General features: G+C 41.7%; 1 protein-coding gene across 1 annotated transcript; it reads right to left on the bottom strand.

Moving 5' to 3' along the window:
* Positions 1-5798: 5798 nt before the first annotated feature.
* crabp2a (cellular retinoic acid binding protein 2, a) lies at positions 5799-12971 on the bottom strand. Its single transcript, XM_072394191.1, has 4 exons — positions 12620-12971; positions 8367-8545; positions 7717-7833; positions 5799-6387 (listed from the first exon to the last, which is right to left on the bottom strand). Exons 1-4 carry the CDS (start codon positions 12699-12701, stop codon positions 6337-6339), a joined length of 429 nt encoding a protein of 142 aa, XP_072250292.1. The 5' UTR covers positions 12702-12971; the 3' UTR covers positions 5799-6336.
* Between the last annotated feature and the right edge of the window lie 7867 nt (positions 12972-20838).

Here is a 20838-nt window from a genome sequence, read left to right as displayed (position 1 = left end):
TAATCGGCTAACTAGCATACTAACACAACGCCAAGGAGGAAAGACATCAGCAATCATCTTAGAGAACAATTGTTGCGCCCCATAATCTGGGGAAAGCTGTAAAGCCTTTTCCAAACTATTTGGAGTCCATCATTCCACAGTGAGAAAGATTTTTCAGAAGTGGAAAACATCCAAGACATTTAGGAGTTAGTCTACATTTATTGCTTCTATAAAAAGGTGCCACAAGTTATTATATAATGGGATGTACTTAGTTTTTCACACCCTGCTTCAGCAATTTGTCTTAGTTTTTGTTGAATAGATAATAACATGGTGGAATATGTCATATGTTGCTGTTTCTGAGGTTGTATTTACATCAGTTCAAGATCTGGTAGGGTCCAAATTTTTATCATTAAGCCCGGTGCATAAAGATCTTTGAATTGAAAAGGGGTGTGATCTCTTTTTCACCTGACTGTAATTAACAAGTCACAGTTATTAGGAACAGTGGATGAAACCTTGCAGCTCATGGGATTGTGCAAGACAAACCATGTGGAGTAATCAGACATTTCCTGCATAATCACCACACAATTATTCATCAGTAAAAGTAAAACTTGGCTGCAATGAGCAAAGATATGCTCGAAGAAAACTTCAGGAATAGAACACCTCTCCAACTGTCAATCACAGAGGTGAATTGAACTGCTCTGGGCTTGTGTTACAGCCAGTGCCATGGGAAACACCTCAATGATAGATGAATGGATTAATTCAATGGATTAGCAAAAACCAGAGAGAAGGACTGCAACATTTGTTTAAAAGAAAAAGCTGAAAATGATAAGATGGGCTCTACAACAGCAAAATCATCCTTTGTATAGACCCACAAAGAGCAGCGCATGCAAAACAGTCCAAGAATCTTGCAGAACTGGAGGAGGAATGATTTAAAAGATTCTTGGCTGTAATAAAAAGACTTTACAAGCTGTGATACTTGCCACAGGGGATGTCACTGAGTACTGACAAAGTGTTTCGCTTGATGCTTTGTGTTTTTTGTTACTTTGACACCATAAAACATGGCAATTGAAAAAAAAGGCTCTTGCTTTAAAAAGTCATCTTTAAGTTTGTGCCCTTTGAAGTTCAAATCATCATTTACTCACACTGTCATCAGCATTTGTCCAAACCTTTGCTTGCTGCTTTCTTAAGCTCTTTAAAAGCCAATGATCAGACTACTGCTGTTTTTTTTAAATGTCAGGAATTACTTTAAGTGTAATTAATCAAACAATTTCCAATTTTTTAGAATATGTTGATCTTTATTTATTGAAATTGATCCTTTATTTTTGTGTGGGTCTGCTCAGCAGTGTGCGTGTGAGGCTTCACAGAAAGCAGATCTAAAAACAAGTGATAAGTCATTGATCATGGACAGTGGATCACATGTAACCCCTGATCATCCTCATAGACATCTGCCCTCACAAGCCCCTCCTAAATCTCCCTTTCTCTACATAAAAGTAGGGGATTTCTTTTTTCTTTTCACATATCTTAGTAAAAATATCTAAAGTAGTCATTCTTGCCTGCAGTGGATGTCAGTCAGTATGTTCTTAGTTTGGAGAATCAAGTATAATTTCTGACCCAGACTATGTGGCAGTGGAACGTGGGCCAGTTTCCAATATGGTGAGCCTCTACAAACTAAACTGTCTGATGGAAAAGTTATGTGCTGTAAAAATCCACGATACAGGGTTTGTGTGAACCATAATGAAATTGTTTGACATGTCTTAAACCACAATGTGTTTAAATAACAACAAACAAATCATGGTGTAGTTTTACATCTCAAAGTGTTGGCTGGAACAGTATATGAATTCCAAGACTAATGATATCAACAAAAGATAATTGGAGTCAGGCGTTCGCAAAACTGGACAAGAGTGGAGGTGTCTGTTTCCTCATCTCAGAACGCTTTTACTTGTGGGGGTTATGCCTTACAAAAAAAACAACAACAAAAAAAAGAGTTTGCAGAAAAAAGCATGGATAACTGGTCAATATTTCTCATCATCTGCATAGGAAACAACTGCACAGCTCCAGTGGGTAAAATTAAGGTTGGGAACTGCAACCCAACATCAAAACATGATCTGAGCGTTAGCATTCAGCAGCAGGAGCACCATGACTCTGGGTTGAGCTGCTTGATAGCTTGCCATTATAGACAGGAAAATAAATTTCCAATCAAAGGGAACATCAGTGTGCAGTCCTTGTGACTGACTGTACTCACTACCTCTTAAATTTCACCCACACTCAGCCTGTGTCTCATATTCTGGCTTCAAACACTATCTTCCATCTTCTCCGCAGTTGATTCAGAGTTCAGCATTAAGAGTCTGTAATCAGATTTGTTATTACATTCTTCACCTCTACAAAGACTTCATTCAGTCCACTCCTGGTATACTGTGAGACCATTGTCCTTAAAAGAGGAGATGGATGAGCATTCTCATGCCAGACCGGTGATATCAGTTGGGAGATTCCCCTCACGGAGCTGACAGTAGCCAAGCACATAAATGAAACTTTAGCTTCTTTGTTTATAAGTGAAAGTTATATTTTATAACATCAGCCAAGGAAGTTAAGAGCAAGCATTTGTACTTACCTAACTTCTCCTTCAGTCTTTGACTTCAACTCTCCGTATTTGATTTAATTTTCCTTAATAGAGGAATTTTCTGCCCAGATGTTAAAGTGAGGAGGTTGTCCTGGTCTGAGTGTCCTGTGTGCCTCAGCAGGCCAAGGTACCAGCCATAGACTCAAGATTTCCAGACATCTTTTAAGACCTTTATTGCATACCTTCCACGTTCTCTCATGTCTGTCCTGTGGCTAATTAACAGCGCAACTCCGAATTTGATGTCGGAAAAAAGGAACTTTGAGAGGTTTAAGATCACATTAAACCCTCATTTTTTTATCTGTAACTGTGTGCGTGGGAATGAACGTAGCGGTGTCATGAGGGCCCGTGCGGTTGCAGTGACTCCTTTCTTCTCTAATTTCATCTATAAACTACAGCATACTGTAAGAGCAGGAGTGTGTATTGGATGCCTGCATGTGCACTGATAGATGATTTACCAGAGGCCTGAAAGGTTCCTTGGTGGTCTGATTGTGTTTGCTACAGGAGATTGCCACACTTTACCTCTGTTAGTGTCAGATATCAGTTTGCGCAGGTGTGTGTGGGGGTGTAAATCAATACTCTGAACAGAGAGAGTCAGCTATGTGAGGGTGTTTAATGATACACTCCTGTCATCATACTGTCACAGTGGTGCCCTTGCCGTGAAAACGTGTGTTTATGTAACAACACACCATGAAGATGTGGTGAGAATCTGCCTCTTTTTGTCCATCAAGCTCTCCAGCTCAGTCTCCTGCGGGGCATTTTCCTCTGAGACCTCCCACTTCTTTACAATCTAGACCCAAATCCACTTGACCCCTTTGCTGATAGTTTCTTCAACCAGATCACAAATCACTTGTCTTGACTTTTGTGACACACACTCAAGTATGCAGACAAGTACACACACTCCTCTCCTCCTACTCCCTGCACGAAAGTCATCTATCAAGCCTGAGTCAGCCTGTGGCCCCGGGGCACCTAAAGTAACCTGCTCTCCCACAAACGGCCGTTGCACCCATGTTGGGTTTCTGTTCAAATATCTGTTGACTGCCTTTGGTTACCTTTTTAGACATGGTAAAATGGTGTCAGATTCCAATTTGATTCCAATGAATGAAGCGCATTATGGATATCCTTGAGCGTGTTTTAAATTTTAACATAGTAAGTCCAGTGACTTTCAGGGAGGGCAGGAGTATGTTTACTTTAATGCTGCCAAACTACTTCTGTTCCTCTTTATGTTTTCTGCTAAGCCAGCAGCCTGTGGAAATAAAGATGCAGTTTCTCTCTCAGATCTTCTTGAGTTGTTACCTTTTTGAGACGTTTTCACAGGTTTTTGTTCACCCGACAGTTTGGCTGTTCACCTTTTGGGTGCACAAACAGTGTTTTATGAGCTGCGTGTACAGTGTGTGTGTTTGATGGTATGCGTGACCTCTTTCCAGAATGTGAGTTTTTAGTTTGTCATGTGAATGTGTGTGTGTGTGTTTTTTTACAGGGGTCCAGTTCAGCCTGGGCGTTTTGAAGGGGGCCAGACAGCTGCCTTTTACTGCCCCAGGGGGTAATAAACAGAGAGGGAGGGGTAGTTATTTAGCCCTTTTATTAGAACAGGAGGCAAAGGAGGGGACTTTATTGGGGTCACACTGTAACTACACACAGCTGCAGGGCAAGAAGAGAATTAAAGAAGAGATACTTCTTAAAAGTGGTTTCATCATCACAAAATTCCTCCCTCAGGAGTCCATCCATTTCTGTTTTTTGCTTGTTGTGTGTGTGCATGCTCCCTCACACAATGTCATCCATCTTTTCCTCCCTGCCCCTTCTCCATTTCCAGGACCCTTAACAGCCTGTTCGTTGTTAAGCACATCTGCTGTCAATCAGCTGTACCCTGTAATCCAACTGGCATTTCCTGCCACTGGAGACGTGCCCACTGACCTGCACGCTGACCATTTGATGATTTGTCATAGGGTTCCCAGTCCAACTTGCACACTGACCCATGTTTGTCCTCCAAGGTTGCTATAACAACAGATGTTCCATAAATGAGGAGTTTAAGTGGATTAGGCTGACGATGAGAAGATCAATACCACCCACGAGTCTGAAAGGTTACAGGTACAGATGGGTGACAAAATAAAGGAGGAACCTGAACTCTTGGCCTGTTCAAAGGGAGGGGATTTTTGCTTTAATGATGTGGGTCCTGATCCATACAATGTTCAAACATTCACTCATTCACACAAACTCATACAGCAGCTCTTAGTCCAAACAGTATAACAGGCTATGCGGTGCTTTTTACTCTATCACATACATTCACACACCAGTGGATGAACTCTCATTTAGGCAAAATATTCGTCAGTGTGTTTGGAGGCTTTTTGGAGGCTGCATGCAAGCCTGTCTATGTTGGCTGACTACCCGAAATCATTCATTCTGTATGGGGTGAGAGTCATGGAGCTGAATATGTACTTGCTACCAATAATGAACCCAAAGTGGCACAGCTGCATATTGTGTATTTAATTAGTTGTGAGGCAAGCAGCAAAGACTCATTGAAGAAATAGTTCAGCACATCACCACTTTCACATGCTTTTTTTCTGAATTAAACACATTAGATATAGCTATGTGAGATTTACATGTGGCTAATTTACCCTTTGGCAGTGTGACACAGATGTTTTGCTATTGTTTCCAGTCTTCCCAGTAAACAACATTTGTTTCCAACTTACTTCAAAAGTGACGATGTTATCAATTTTCTCATTTAGTTTTTTGTCTTTTGCCAAAAAAGATTATTCCTCCAAACAAAGTAGCCTTTAAGGGCATTAAAGTATGAGCTGTTTTAATCAACTTGAAAATAGACAGAAAAGAGAGCCAAGGTTACTGTTGGCATTCCTGCTGCTGACTTTCTGTGTTTGTTTGGCAAGGAAAATTGCAAGATGAGCAGATCCACACGAAACGGTCTGGAATAACAAGGGCATGTGGCTCAGAGATCAACGGAGAGAGAAGGAAGGGAGGGATGGCAAGATATAAAAACTGAGAAGAGAGTGAGAGAGTCTGAAAGGGAGGTGACAAACAAGTTATTCTAGTTGCAGACAGCTGACAGAAAGCCCAAAATAAGATGGAGCCATCTAATGCGCACACATTCTGCAGCTACACTCACAAACCATAAAACATAGGCACAGTTATAAAATGCTTTCTGCTCCTAATGGTTTTCAGGACAAGAGAGCCAAGAGTCGACGTCAAGCAGAGTTAATAACGTGGTTTATTGTTTTCCCCATAGAAAGTGTTGTTTTCCTATGATCATATTTCATGTAAAAGAGACACAATGTAAAAAAAAACAACTCTAGTGTAGTAATAAATATAAAATGTTGTCATGAGATAGAAAAGGTTGAGGAGCAGAGCTACAAAAACTGACCTGATACTGGAAGAGCTCATATGGTTTACACATCTACAAATATAGACTCACACCTCATCTGCTGCCACACAACTCTCACACACACTGACGTACAAACAATGCCAAATACATGAGCTGTCACTGAGCAGATCAAGCAAACAGGGTTTAAAACTCCAGCTGGTAGGACACAAGGAAAACACAGGAGCTTGGACTATAGTGTATATATGACATGCAAGATACAATTACCACACTTATTACATGGTGAGGTTTACAGGGAAACTGGAATAAAACTATGGATTTCTATCTCCCAACACTGAGAAAGGGGAGTTGTGGTGATGCAGGAGCGAAGGGGGGAGCTGGAAGGATGAAAAGCCAGAAATGCTCTTGTTCATTGTCTTTCGTAGACTCTAGTGCATGTCACATCATCAGCTGTCATGGTCTGAAAAGAAGAAAAAGGGCAACAAGGGCATTAAATGGGGACACGGGGCCAAAAATCCTCAGTTGAATCCTAAAAGTTCAAATATCCACAAAGCAGCCATTAGTTTACTTTATGACTCAACAGTTTTTTTTTATTTTTATAACGTCAGTGCACGAAGCTGTTGTGAACAATTACTGTTTTATGGGAAGTTATAGCCTAGAAATAAACGTCAACCTCTCACACACTATTTAACTACCACTGGCTTCTGGATTGCTGTTGTGGGTTTGGTCCTTTGGAGCCTGTCAGGCGACTTAAATGTGAACTCACTGGACAACCCTCAAGCAAGCACCTCACCATAAAAGCTTCTTCTATTTACAGGTTGCTCAATTAAAAAAAAAAACAGTTTACTGCAGGGTGTGATGGATGTATGTGAGCATCATCCCCAGTTGAACTGGTTCACAGATAGATCTTCATAGTTAAGCCCAACAAATCCAAAAATGCTCCTTTACTTAGGAAACAATATTTTCTTTACAGAAACTAGTGTTCATATTTGCTATTTTGATATGTTTTAATTGGAAAACAAAGGAAATATGTGAGCATCAGAAATTGAAAGTAACAACAAGGACAATAGTAAGTAAAGGACAGTAAAGGTCACAAATAAGTTTGCTGTCCAGGCATCCACTGCTCAGTTATGTCAGCCACATGGCAGCAATTTGTAATGCTGTTTGTTCTGAAAGTTTGTTTTGCAACTGGACAAGGCATATGTCCCAATCCTGATGAGTGCATGGCTGACAAGACTGGTCAGCCTGACGCAGACCAACTGCGGTGTGGTCACTTGTGTAATTGTGAAGACACGTAAGAAAGAAAGACACATTTTCAACAAACTTGAGAAGTGAAAAAAGTTGAGGACAAGAATGAACTTTCACCTGTGTAATTTTTAAGCTTTCAGCTGTTGAAGGAGTTATCTTAATTCACATTTAATCCAAAAGTCCAATTGAAGATGTGGGTCGTTAAAATCAAAGCCAAGTTGGTTTGTAACTCTAAAGCTAACTTTGGCTCAAGTGGTTGTCAGATCCATCACATTCTACCACATGTTCAAGTGTCTTTTAACCCTAGCATTTTCCTGAAGGCAGAAAATCTCACATGGAGTGTTTGTGTGTGAATGAGAAACATGTTGTAAAGTCTTTTATATCTTATCAAAGTTTAAAAGGTGCTCTATATGAACAGCTAATTTAGAGGTAAATGTGGATAGAATTTTTTGAAAACTTATTACATAAGCTACAGCATAACTGTGCTGTAATTAGTAGTGTACGATATACAAAAACAGCATTGCCAGTCCATGTGATTTACCAGGATCAGCTTGTCGTCACTGGTGATCTCTCGGGTCCAGGATGTCTTGGGCCCGTCTCCTTTTTGCAGAGTCTGCTCACAGCTAATCTTGCTGTCGGTTTCCCAACGTGGAAAACTCTGAGGGCATGAGGGAGGAAAGACTTTCAGGAACATTGTATGAATGGTTAGATGTATAAATGAATGAATTAATCTAAAATGGAATGATATCTAATGGAGAGGAAACACAAGATCACTGAGAGGTGATAACTTGTGATGCGCTCATCGTTTGTAGAATGAAGCCCTGGATGGTTGCATGTGTTTGCTTTGGAGACGGCCAAACAGAGGCCATCTATGGGAAAATGGGGAGTGTAACGGGGAGAATTAAGGAGGGACGCAGGGCAAGAGAGGGCAAGAGGGGGGAATGGAGAGACAAGGGGAAGTTGAAGGGGTTGTAAAGAGTGTGAAGGAGTCTAGTGTAGCACGATATGCCTTCAGAGAGCAAGGGAGGAGTAAAGCTGTTCTATCAGTCCAAATATAATGAAAAGCCAAATTAAACAGATTGATGTCATCTGGACAGCTCCCTCCCTCCTTCTGAGTTATGTGTTTGTGTGTGTAGACAAAGTACAACGGAGGTTAATTTAGGAATAAATTCGTATTCATGTGTTGTGTACCGTGCAGGGACGTCCGTCCACTGTGGTCTCATTGAACTCCTTCCCCACAGTAAAGGTGATGTGGGTGGTGCGGACTGTGGTTGAGGTTTTGATAGACATCGTCTCTCCATCCTGCGTGATCTCCACCAGCGGCTTCGAGGCTGCCTTCACTGCAATCTTGCGCAACATTACGTTCACACCTAAAAACACATCAGCAAGACAAAAGAAGTGTGAGAACCGACAGCAAGCCTCACTCTTACAGGGTGTTGTTTCCATTTGAATAGGACGTGCTTCCATCAGAAAAATGAGTGCTCCAACATTTACAGGAGAGAGCTCGAAAGGAACATGGAAAATTAATGTCACGCAAAAGCACAGAACTTAGCCTTTTTGTGTGTGTGTTTTTGCTCCAGTGCTCTCCTGCATGCACAGCGTGAAAGGAGCAGACTTGCATTGCTCAGCTCTATCCAATAATGATGGCAGAGGAAACAATGAGGTCAGTAGACAAAGCATGTCTGCACATCTGCGTTCCCCCCAGACTTAATCATCTTTGCACGCATGCAAACACACACTCACAGACCCAAACACTCAAACTGACGTGTTGATTTGTACTTTCTGCAATCTATATTATTATTTCTTCAACTTCAAGCAGCCACAGACAGGACACACTCATAAACTGACAGTATGGGGATAACTAAACATGGACAAAACATAAAAAATGCTTCTTTGCAGATGTGGGTTGTGATTGAAATGTGTATTTAAGCAGGGTGTAGTCTTGCCAGCTAAAATAATTTTTGAAATATTTCAAGTCAAATATCGGCAGTGTTATTTTCATTTCCTTCAATTTGAATTATGTTTTCTGTGTTTTTGTTTTGCTTGGTGATAAATTCCACCTGCCTCCAGCAAAGCTCTACAAACAAAACAAAGATACAAAATGAACATGAACGTTTTAGGAGGAAAATGGAAGGAGAGAAACTGATGTTACGGCGTGGGAAAAGAGACGGAACAAGGAGCAGACCGCTGTGGAAGCGCACGGGGGGGAGGGGGTCAGACAGCCATGGGGCAGTGGTCTGTGTGTGGTGTGTGAAGATCTCTGTCCAAGTGCGAGGGGAAGTGTGTGTGCCCTGCCGAGTTGGGTTTCACACCTATCGCCTCACATACATTCCCACCTGTCATCAAGTGTAAATATATACACAGAGAAATGCTCAGTCATTGAGCACACATCAGGATGTCCAGCCTTTACAGCCCTTACACTGTACACTGTGTGATAAAGAATGTGCATTATCATTGTCTATTTCTGAATATGGAGATCATGTAAACTGCCCTGTATGAAACTGGGTTTACTCATTTTTATGAGGGATATATTTGCACCATTTGTTAGCAGGCAATTGCCAATACTTCGATGGAGGCTTTAAACCAATTATCAGTTTTAAAGAGAAATGTTATACTTTTTGACTGCACTAAATTTACAGTATGTTTATTTTTACAATGTTGTATTGTAACTTTTAATGAGATAAAATATGTTAATATTGTTTTCTCCCACTGCATGCAGTAATGCAGGTGCAATGGTTGATAATACAATCAAGTGATTAGAATCCTTTGAGTATTTCTAGGCAAACATGGTTTAAAAAATGAGAGGACCCCTTAGATTTGTACATAATTTATCAGAGCTCTTCTATGGAGGATTTCGGCTTAACATAGCCAATTTTCCATGTATAATGACTTATACCTTATAATAAAGGATAACAAAAACAAATAAACCTTCATGGATAGTGGGTTCTCCATCAATATGTAATGTTTGAAACATTAATGTTTTAAGTACCGGTAATACTGGGTCAAAGTCCAGGCCTGAGGATCATTAGGAAGCTACTGAACCGCTCTAAGCTTCTCAAGCAACTGCAAAATCCTACAAGTTACAGATTCCTTCAACACACTTAAGCAAACCTGAGACCAAAATGCTTAAATTCACACCAAATGTTGGGCACACACACAGAGATGCGGCTAGACAGACGGTCAGGGTCAGAGGTCAAAGAGCAGGGGAAGCATTTGGGGCAGGGAGTCAGGGAAGCAGGGGGAGAGCAGGAGTGAGGAAAGGGAGCGAGGATGGATGGATGGATGGACAGAAAAGGGAAGTGGGTGCTGACAGGCTGCATCCAGCTGCAATGTGCCCCCAATGAAACCAGGGATTAGGAGATATTCCTCTCTGTCAGTCATACCAATGTGGGGGCACATGAATATAGGGAACATATGTGAAAAATTAAATGCATCTTCCTTCAATTCTAAGGTTTAACATATGAGAAAAAAATCGTCTTGTCTTTACAGGTCTCAAAATATGGTAAATACAGCCTTAGATAAACAAAGACACATGAAATAGTACACTTTGTCATTATTCAACAATACAATTCAACAGCTTGTAGAAACACCTTTAGAAGTAATAGCTTGAAGCATTTCTTTTCTGATGATGTTATCAGTTTCTTACACAATTGTGAAGAAATTGTGGTCCTCTCTGTTTAAAAGTGTTGCTTCAGTTCATTGAGTTTTGTGGGAATCTGTGACTGTAAGGTGCCCTGGTCCAGTGGCTGCAGAACAAGCCCAAATCATCAGCCCTCCGACAGTTGGTATGAGGTGTTTGTGCTGATATGTTGTATTTGGTTTTCTCCAAACATGGTGCTTTGCATTAAGCTCAAACATCTCCTGTTTAGTCTCATCAGTCCAAAAGTACATTGTTCCAGAAGTCTTTAAAACAAACCTAACCTGTGCTGCCATGTTCTTTTTAGAGAAAAGAGGCTTTCTCTTGCAACCCCTCTAAAGAAGCCATATGTCTTTGTCTAATTCTAATGTCATGCACTTTAACATTTGATATGCCTGTAGAGTCTGAGATGTAGCTCATGGGATTTTTGTGATTTATCTGAGCATTGCACAATGTGAAGTTTGGGTGAACTCACTGGGACATCAACACTGGGAAGATTGACAGCTATCTTGAATGTTTTCCACTTGTGAATAATCTTTCTCACTATCAAATGTTGGACTCCAAATAGTTTGGAAATTGCCTAATAACCCTTCCCAGATTGATGATCAGCAACAACTGCTTCTCTTTAATCGTTACTGATGTTTTTCCTCTTTGACATTGTGTTAACACACAACTGAACCCTCCAGACCAGTAAACTGTCAAAGCTCTTACTTTTATTTAATCTGTGACAGACTTTTGGCTCAGGCCCAACATTGTCATCTTATGAATTTTAACTGACATTCCTGTTGACTTACAACTCCACACAGGCACATCAAGTGACACACATATACAGTAGGTCTATCTCCACAGTAAATCCCTAATCTCTCATGAATGTACTGGTCGCCACCTAATCATATCGCCATCTTTCCCTTTGTTATAGTTCCCCTCCTCTCTCCCTTGTTGCCGCCTCAAACACATACAGTTACAACGAGGGATGGATACAAATAGACGGGGTTATTGGACCGAATTCACAAGCTAATTGGTGCATCAGGAATTCTCGCTCGCTCCGTGTGGTGATGTGTCTGTCCTCAGGACAATAGTGCTGTTTAACAGCTATTTCACAAAGACCCCATATGCTGTCGACAAACGGAGATAAAGAGCAGCGTTGTTTGGTGTAATCATATCTCTCCCTGTGCGCTGCGTGATGACATGGATTCCAGGTGTGCACTGGAAAGTCATATAATGAGAAATGACTACTAACGACAGACGGACTAACCCAGCTCGGAGTTGTGCACGCGCGTACACCCTGACGCCCACCCAGAGTACAAGCAAGTGATGGGACGCAAACGCAGATAATACAGAGTGAATCTCAGCAGCAGGTGTTTGTCCTTCTCCATGACTGACACTTCAGATAATGATGCTACTGCCCTGCACTGTATTGTGTCATAACGGTCCTCCTCAAAACCCAGACACACGCACACACTCTCTGAGGTTGTGACACAGACAGATGTGCCACCGTTTGTCTCTATTGTGTTTGTAGGCGAGGCCAAAAGGGGAGATGAGAGAAAGAAAAAAGGGATGAAGCTGGCTGGGGGCCAAGCACTGAGATTTGGGTTCTGCAGAATGACAAAGACCCCCCACCTATGAGGTATAGAGTTGTTGCACGGACGCAGGGGAATATTTGACCCACAATGCTGAGAAAGCATTGGGCACGGTTTGAGCTGACACGTCTGATCTGTGTCATTGCGCAGGGACATAAAGCATCTATGCCAAAGAAAAGAAAATTCAAGGCAATGAGGGTTTTCTAATTTTCACTCCCATCACTTACCCAACGCTTTCAAGAGTTCCTCGAAGTTTTCAGAGTTTTTCATCTCCCAAGTGCCGGAGAAATCAGGGATTTTGCGCTCCATGTTCAGCTGCAGGTAGTTTGCGGATATAATGTAGGTAAACTGTCAGGTCCAAGTCTGGCGGGACGCTTCTGTCTCTACGGCAAAACAGCTCCAATTAGCGCTCTTGAATCTAGTCTGATGCGCACTGGGTGGTTTTAGTTTCACTCTGCTTGACCAGTTGCTTCAGCCCTCTTAAACCCGGGATGAATGACTTACTGTGAGAGCTCTAATCACATCTATGTGCACATCTAGTGAGCGTTATAAACGACTACGCCTGAAATTAATGGTACGGAAAGCAATGATACTGTTATGGGGAGTCACACGCCCCTTTCTATACGGGCACGCCCCGATGGCCAACCGAGATCAGGCAAAAAGGTTCACAATGACCACGCCTCTGAAGGCAACATGTGCGTTTCTCAGCAGCTTTTGGAGACGCCTGTCATCCGCGCGCAACCTGGAGACAGACGAACTGGCCGTACCCTAAGGGCCCTGTGCATACTGGAGAAACCTCAACAACATAACATTCTATAGCTAAACTATTAAGTGTTGTGTTTTTTTTAAATTATTTTCCAAACTGCTTATAATCACATGGTTAAATGAATTTCTTGATTTTAATCAACACTATTATTTCAAAACAGGGAGGATGTTGCCAGGCCAGTCTGTTGACAGAACATGTCGTCTTGGCAGGGCGGTGCGAAGGAAGAACTAGTCAACTGGCATACTGAGTGGATGGCAGAGCGGTTGCGTGTGGGTGTGTTTGTGAAGAAAGAGTGAGAGAGAGAAAGAGACAGAGAGGCCAAGTTCAGCCCCAGCCTCCTGTGCGCCGCTGCACTGTCATAAAAATAAAAACGGTGGTAATGGGATATAGCTACTGGCTGCGACCTCTGGTCTCTCCATATAACTGGGCCTGCGTCAGAGGAAAGAGCACTCATCACGGAAGCAAAGGCTGAGATTAAATTGTAAGGTAGGATTGGGGCAGGTCTCCTTCAGAACTATTTGCCCCCCGCTGCTCGGACGGAAGAAAGGGGCAAGGGGAGGAGGAGATTTGTCAGACGGGGCAGGGTCAGGGGCCCGCGGGGTCGGAGGTAACCCAATAAAAGACACACACTCACATACACACGCACACTAGTCAATGTCTGTGCACATGCAAGCATGCATTTGCTGATGATGGATAGAATTTGGACAAAGCCGACGTTAACTATTGACTCTTGATGGATGATCCTATCCGCTACACTGCACGGCGAATTAGCGCGAAGTAACCCGGGCGACTTGAGGGATAAGGGGGGGTGCCCTGAATCATACAGGCTACATTCACATACCCGCAAATACACGGGCTCATTCGTACAGAGTCCAAAAGGTTCAGTGATTTTTGGTGAGGTGATATTCGCTTTTACGCATAGACCTGCGTCCAAACTCAACGAACTGGCCCGGCGAGACTGTTTGATGTGAACAAAGCGTACTCACATTGTTCCCTCCACACACAAGTCATTGGCCACACACTGTGCAGCAATCACAGCATGTCCATACAAGACAGCCATATCACTATCTCCGATATTTTCTTGCGGCTGAAGATAAAATAACTATGCATACAGAGTGTAAACTGGACGAAAGCAATACTTTTAGGTATGACATCAGCCAGCTGCACCGCTCCTAAGGTGGTCTATTGAATAAGGACTGTTTTTCAGAAAGAGGGAATCGATCATGTCACCAAATTCAAAGTGACTGATTCAAGCACAAAAGATCCAAGAGAATGTATGCTAACATTGGGAGAATTCATCTTCGGCTTCACTGCAGTGCATTAGCATATTACCATGACATAACAAGAGATGCATCAAAGGCCATTGAATCAAATCGGCAACCGTTCAGGATAGCGCAGTGACAGCCTCACCCATCTTGTGTGTGTGCAGTTCAGTGAGGGCCTTGATAAAGAGCTCTGAAATGTGTTTGATGCTGCATGTCAGCACGTGATGACAAAGCACAGCGCAGCATTCAGGTCCACTCAACCTCACTCTATTGCTCATTCCTTCCCTCCATCCCCCATTTTCCTCTCTGCCTCTCCTTTACCTCACACAACTTTCTCCCCCTCTCTCCACATTTTGTTTCTCCTCCTCCTCCTGCTTCTGACAAACTTTTGTTCTTTTGTGGAGCTCTGACACATTCCTCAAGCACGGTGAGGAGAGGGAGAAGGGCCGCACAGAAGAGGAGAGGATGGAGAGTAAAGGAAAGAGAAAAGGGAAAGTTAGTGAGAAAGTTAAAGACTTAGAGTGCAGGTAATTTTTTTATCTCTTTGTTGTGGGGAAAGGGATATGAGTGAGTCAGCACAGCGAGACAGAGACAGGGAGAGCTGTAAGATCAAAAGATGTTACAAAGATGGAAAAGTTGAGAAGCAGTGAAAGAAGAGATACTCTTCTGTCTTGGAGGCATAAGAAGTATTAGTTTGCTCCTCTGGTGCCAACTTTATTTCACTCACCTTCATTTCCTGATGTTACCACTATTATTCCTCTGCGTACTGCTCACTTCTTTTGTTTCATGCTGTGTTCTTTCTCACACTGACTTTATTGTTGGCAACTGATATCATCACCTGACATCACGGGGACTGACAGACAGGTCATGGAAGCTAAACAAAGTCTATTGTGACTCATTTACAGAGAGCTTGAGTTCAAGGCATAGGCACACACGGGGATACTAGAACCAGTACAATGAATATTGTAACAATTTCATTTTCAATTAAGAAAAGACAAGAAAACTGCGTCAACTCAGGATTTCGCCTAATGAAATTAAAATATTTCATGCAGAAAGTTTTGGACTGGAAACAATCAGAAACTAAAGTTATGCAGGAGGCAAAATATATGCTTTTTCATGCTTCTACAATGTGAGGATGTCCTTGTTTTCTCTGTTTTGTATAAGTCTACATTAAAACAGAGATATTTGGTATTTTCATACCTCATATAGACTAAAATTGCTCTATATGATTTTGTTGGTTTGAAAATGGTCTAAAACTTTAAAAGAATAAGTAAAATACAATAGTGTGAAGAAAAATCAAGTATGACTTATATCAAAGGTATCAAAGCTAAAATATTAATTTAGGTTATCCTGCTAGTCAACTAGCACATGCTTGTTCCATCATATAATGGGCTGATTGTGATCGATACATATGATATGGCACCAGCACTGTGCTGTAACTGTTTTCATGCCAAACATTAAGAGTCACTACTGAGAAAATGATGCTGCGTCACAGCAGGATTAGCACAAAAAGGAGTTGTTCAAGAAGTATATCATTCATACGCAAACTTACATAGTTTAAACTTATCTGTTTTACTTTGACATTATCATTTCATCTCATTATCATATCATTTTTTAAACATTTGCAATGATTTTACCTTCTTTGGTTTTGATGGCTTGTACAGATGTATTTGCAGGGATCCCTGCTCCCCTGGCAGACTTTTACATTACATATTACGGCTTGACTTGACTATGTTGTTTGGCACCTTGCATCTGATACTTTTATTTGCTCTGCCTCAGATTACGTCCATGTGCACAAATTATCAGTCCATAAGCACCTTTGTAAATCAGTGATTTGGATCCACAGAGGGAAGTTTTGTGCCCTGTATTTATGCCTGTGGCCTCACATGGTGGCTGAATGGTAAAAAGCCAATTTCACCCAGATAAAGCGAATGCTGTCTGCAGAGGAAAGCAAAAGACACAAGCGTTTAACTGAACCATGCACTTGAAAACTATATGATCTCACACACCACTTAAGGCATCCCTTCTGCCAGTAAAGCGTATCAGGTGACCCAGAGGACTGCAAGCCTGGTCCCTGCAGCAAGTCAAGATCACTGAGCTTCTGCAGTAGATCATCACACAAGTTGGTTGTTGGGTCGTTTCTGTAAAGCAGCAGTGTCTTTTGGTGTGCTCTACACTGATTTAAGTGTCATTTGAGTCTGTTAAAACTCAGATATATGTATGCATAATGAAAGTATCTTAAGCTTCTCAAAGTTATTTAACATAAACAACAGGAACATATTTGATACATTTTACCTTTAAAGAAACGAGTACAGAACGTATCCAAGGAAAGATCAACCCATTTTATTTTCTGTAGCTATAATTTACTAGTGTTCCCCTCACATGCAGATAAGTGTTGGTTAAGAAAGCATAAAAGAATTTGTTTTTTTTTTCCTACACATCCATTAAATCAGATTAGGATTGAATGAACTGTTGTTGAGAGTTCCCCCTCACACAGATTTTTGCTTGTGATAATGAGATAATCAAGCAGCTTTATTCACAATGAAAATAATTACCACGTGTGTGATTTAAACAGGTTACTACAAGTTGACTAAAACAAATTGACACTTGTGTGTTTCAGAGAGCAGATACAAGCCTCTGTTTCTCTATGGGTTTATGGAGCCTTATTTTTTTTTATTCAAATCAAACTGAGCCTCGTATCAACACTCACCCGAATGACTTGTGCCATATCTCCAGTTTTACTTCCTCTTGTACCGCTTATTGTTTCCTAGTTCCTCCCCTCATTCAAATGACACAGATTTGAACCATATCAGCAGAGCGTTCAGGCTCTTTATTGTTCCAAAGAACCCTGATGTGGACGCAGAACAAAAAACTTCTTGCGCCTTATAATACTTTTGTAACTGCGGTGTCCCGTTTCACATGTCGAACTTATCAAAATCCTTGTTGTAATCATAATTATTCAACAGCAGCAACATGCTCGCACGAGTCACAGCTTGTGCGTGTGAATGTCAAAGTGATGGTCTTGTCATAAAGCCACACATCGGTGCCATTATTCCCTTTATCATTCAGCTGACCTCCAATAAAAATTCTCACCCCTGTATCCTTAGTAATCCCAGATGTGAACTTGACCCTGGCCTTCCAAACAACCCACTTTTGACTGGAAGTCATTAATACTGCCTTTTACCCTAGAAGGAAGCCACTGGGCAAGAAGTCTGCAGACATGCACATGAAAGACTATTGAATTACTCTATTTTTCTCTTATGATTCATCCCTACATCACTGTGGGCTTGGGACTTCCCCATGGAGTCATGGTTTGAACTGGAGGGGCTGCAATTAACAGGACTTGATTAACAGGACAGGAAAGACACCATAATATTGTGTTGGTGTAATTTTCTGTAATCCTTGCTCTTTAATCCTCACATAAAATACTTCACACCAGAACCTTCTTCTGCTTGTGAAAATTACTCTCTGGGATGCGAAAGAGATTTTAGTTTTATGGGTCACAAACCGACACATCTGTTGAACACTGCTCTGTTTGACTTTCACAACAGTTGCACAAACAGCCAAGGTGACGCACGCACACACACACACACACACACACAAACACATTCACAGCCAAAAATTGTGTGCAGCACTGTGGGCTGCTGGCATGCTGACCCAGCAAACCACATGGGTTTGATTAGAGCAGCAAGGATAGTAGCATTTAACATGGAATTAGGAGGCAGAGGACTTGGGAGGCTGAAGAGCAGAGAGGAAGAGATAAGAACTGAGAAAGAGAATGGAGACTGAAAATGAATTCCCACTTGTGTGGAATATTGCACATGGAGTGTGTGCAGAGCTTGCCTAAATCTGAAAAAAACTGTGGGCAAAGGTTTCCTATTTCAGGACAAGACGAGAACAAACTTATTTGGCCACATGAATCTAAAAGAAAGCTATCTTAAAAAACATGACTTACTAACCCCACAAGCACACATCACCTAAACCTGGGATTTTTGCTTCTGATGCATCAGTGGACAGTGTGTGTATGTGGAATCATGACTCAAGCTGTGTATGTGAGACCAAACCTCCTGATGCCTGAGCAGTTGCACCCAGACGCCTGTATTACTCACACTCTGTTCCTTTTGTCCATCAACCGCCCCCCCTAACTCCTAAAATCCCTCTTTCCTGCCCCTCATGTCTTTGTGGTTCTAATTATTGCGGTCCTTTGTTACGAGTTGGTCTGGACAGCGGGAGAGCAAGAGCCGAAGTTCAATTAGAAAGGAGGGGAAGTGCGGGTGCTGGTGAATTTAAAAAGATAATTCTGTCAAAGTTATCTTTAATCTAGACTTGTTCACATGTGTGGTTCTTTCAGACCTTCCTCTTCTTTTTCCATGTCACTACCACCTACAGTTTTAATGAGCACATGGGCCCCTCCGAGGTGTTACATGACCACAGCACTGTAAAACCGCTTTGTATGGCTTGAATGATGCTGAATTACTCGACACCAGACAGGAAGGCGAAGGACAACAGAAGGGAGGAGAAAAGGAGGTCAAAATGCAAAGAAAGGAAGTGAAGGAGATAGAGGCGTTCATGAGGAAGGTTGGATAAAGTACAGTGAGGTGAAGTTGTCGGGAAAGCTGAGAAGGAAAACAAGAGCTGGTTCCCATACTTTCACTGCTTTTCACCTAACTTTATGTCGTGTGTGTTTTGTTTTCCAGAAAAACTCAACAAGTTCAATAAAAGTGCAGTCCTCTCTGGGTCGTATCACCCCTCCACCCTCACACTGCCTCTCACTCTGCGCTCATTCTTTAATTCCCCTGCAGCCTTTCCTCCTCGACCCGAGTCAACGATTGTTGTGAGCTTTTGCTTTTTCCTCTGCCATGATTGTGTCAGCGGTCTGCATGTGTTCAGAAGAACAGTGGCTTTGTGCATGTGAGCATTTCTGCACCTTAGACTATATGTGCTCATAACCCTATGGTGATGTCACAGATTAGGAAATAGCCAAGTTAAATCGTTTGACTGGAGGTCAGCCTCTGGTCATTGTTGTTGGATGTTTTAGATGTTTTATTGTTCTTCTCTTTGGAGTAGATTCTCATGTGGCTCTGTGGTGCTTCAAGGCAGAAAGCAGAAAAATTGCTTTAAGTTGAAATGGTCCCGTGATTTCTTCATGATCTTGTGACTTTGCAAAAGGCCTGTGAGAAACTGAAAGGATAACAGATACATTAAAGAGCTGAATTGCAAACTAAAAACACTTTAATTCCTCCTCCTCTGCAACAGAATCACAGTGCAGGAAATTCTATAAAAGCTATGCTTATGAAGGCTGAAGCTTAGGGCTGCCTTTTTTTTAATAAAGGCAGGAAATCTGTTAGCATGATCGGTTCTTAGGGAGCTTATCCTCTGTCAAAATCTATGCTACATTTCAGCATCTCAACAAAAGCAATCCACATTGAAATTTATTGGTTCCAATTGTTTTCCCATGTTTCAACTCTGGTTTTAATCTAGTTTTAAGGAACCTAGCTTAAAGTGCTGATCATATCAACAGACAATCAATTGTTCCTCCATAAAAAAACTTGTGGTCATGCACTTCACAGAGCTTTTTACAAGCACATTTACATGACACCAGAAATCAATCAGTTATTTTGTTAGCCTGGCCAAAACAAGACTTGTATTTTTTATTTGGAGTAAATGTTGCCTCACAGCACAGCTTCTTTTTTTCTCTCAGATCTCATACAGTCTTAGGAAGTTGAGGGAAACATTGAAACACCTCTTGGTTAGATGTGGAGTGCCAGCATGCAGTCATTTTCAGGTCTTCCCAGAGATGCTTTACTGTGTTCAGACTGGTTGTGTCACTCCAGGACTTTTACAGAGTTCTCCTGAGGCCATTCCTGTGTTCACTTGATTTTTAGAGTCATTTGTTTTGACTGAGCACTCTGTAGAAGTTTCTCATGCAGGGTTGTCCTAGTTTTTCTGCATCCACCTTTCCAGTTCAGGTCACAAAAAAAAACAAAAAAAACACCCCCACAGAATGATGCTGCTATTGTCCTGTTTGACGGCAGGGATAGTAGTAACAACGTGACATTGAGTGCATGGCTTCCTCCACATACAGAATTGTGGTCAAACAGTTCAGTCTTTATTTCATCAAATCAGAGGATTTTGCTACTGCTGCTCTCAGAGCTGCTCAGATGCCCTGGGGCAAATTTCCAGCAGGCTTTCATTTGTCTTTGAGTGAGGACTGGCTTTTGTCTGACCACTTTGCAGTGAGGATTGTTCTTCTGTAAGGTTTTCTTATCTCCTCAAAGGAACTACAGCGCTATAGTGATCACTATCTTGTGTTTATCTGTCTAACTAAGGCCTTCTTACGATTACTCAGTTTTGTTGGGCAGCCAGATGTAGGACGCCTGTTGGTGGTTTCAAACTTTAGGAAGCAGCTACTTTT

Source organism: Leuresthes tenuis, unplaced genomic scaffold (assembly GCF_036924035.1).
Source record: "Leuresthes tenuis unplaced genomic scaffold, fLeuTen1.0.hap1 SCAF_10, whole genome shotgun sequence".
NCBI lineage: Eukaryota > Metazoa > Chordata > Actinopteri > Atheriniformes > Atherinopsidae > Leuresthes > Leuresthes tenuis.
The sequence above is the reverse complement of the archived record's forward strand: the minus strand, read 5'-3'. Positions and strand labels throughout refer to the sequence as shown.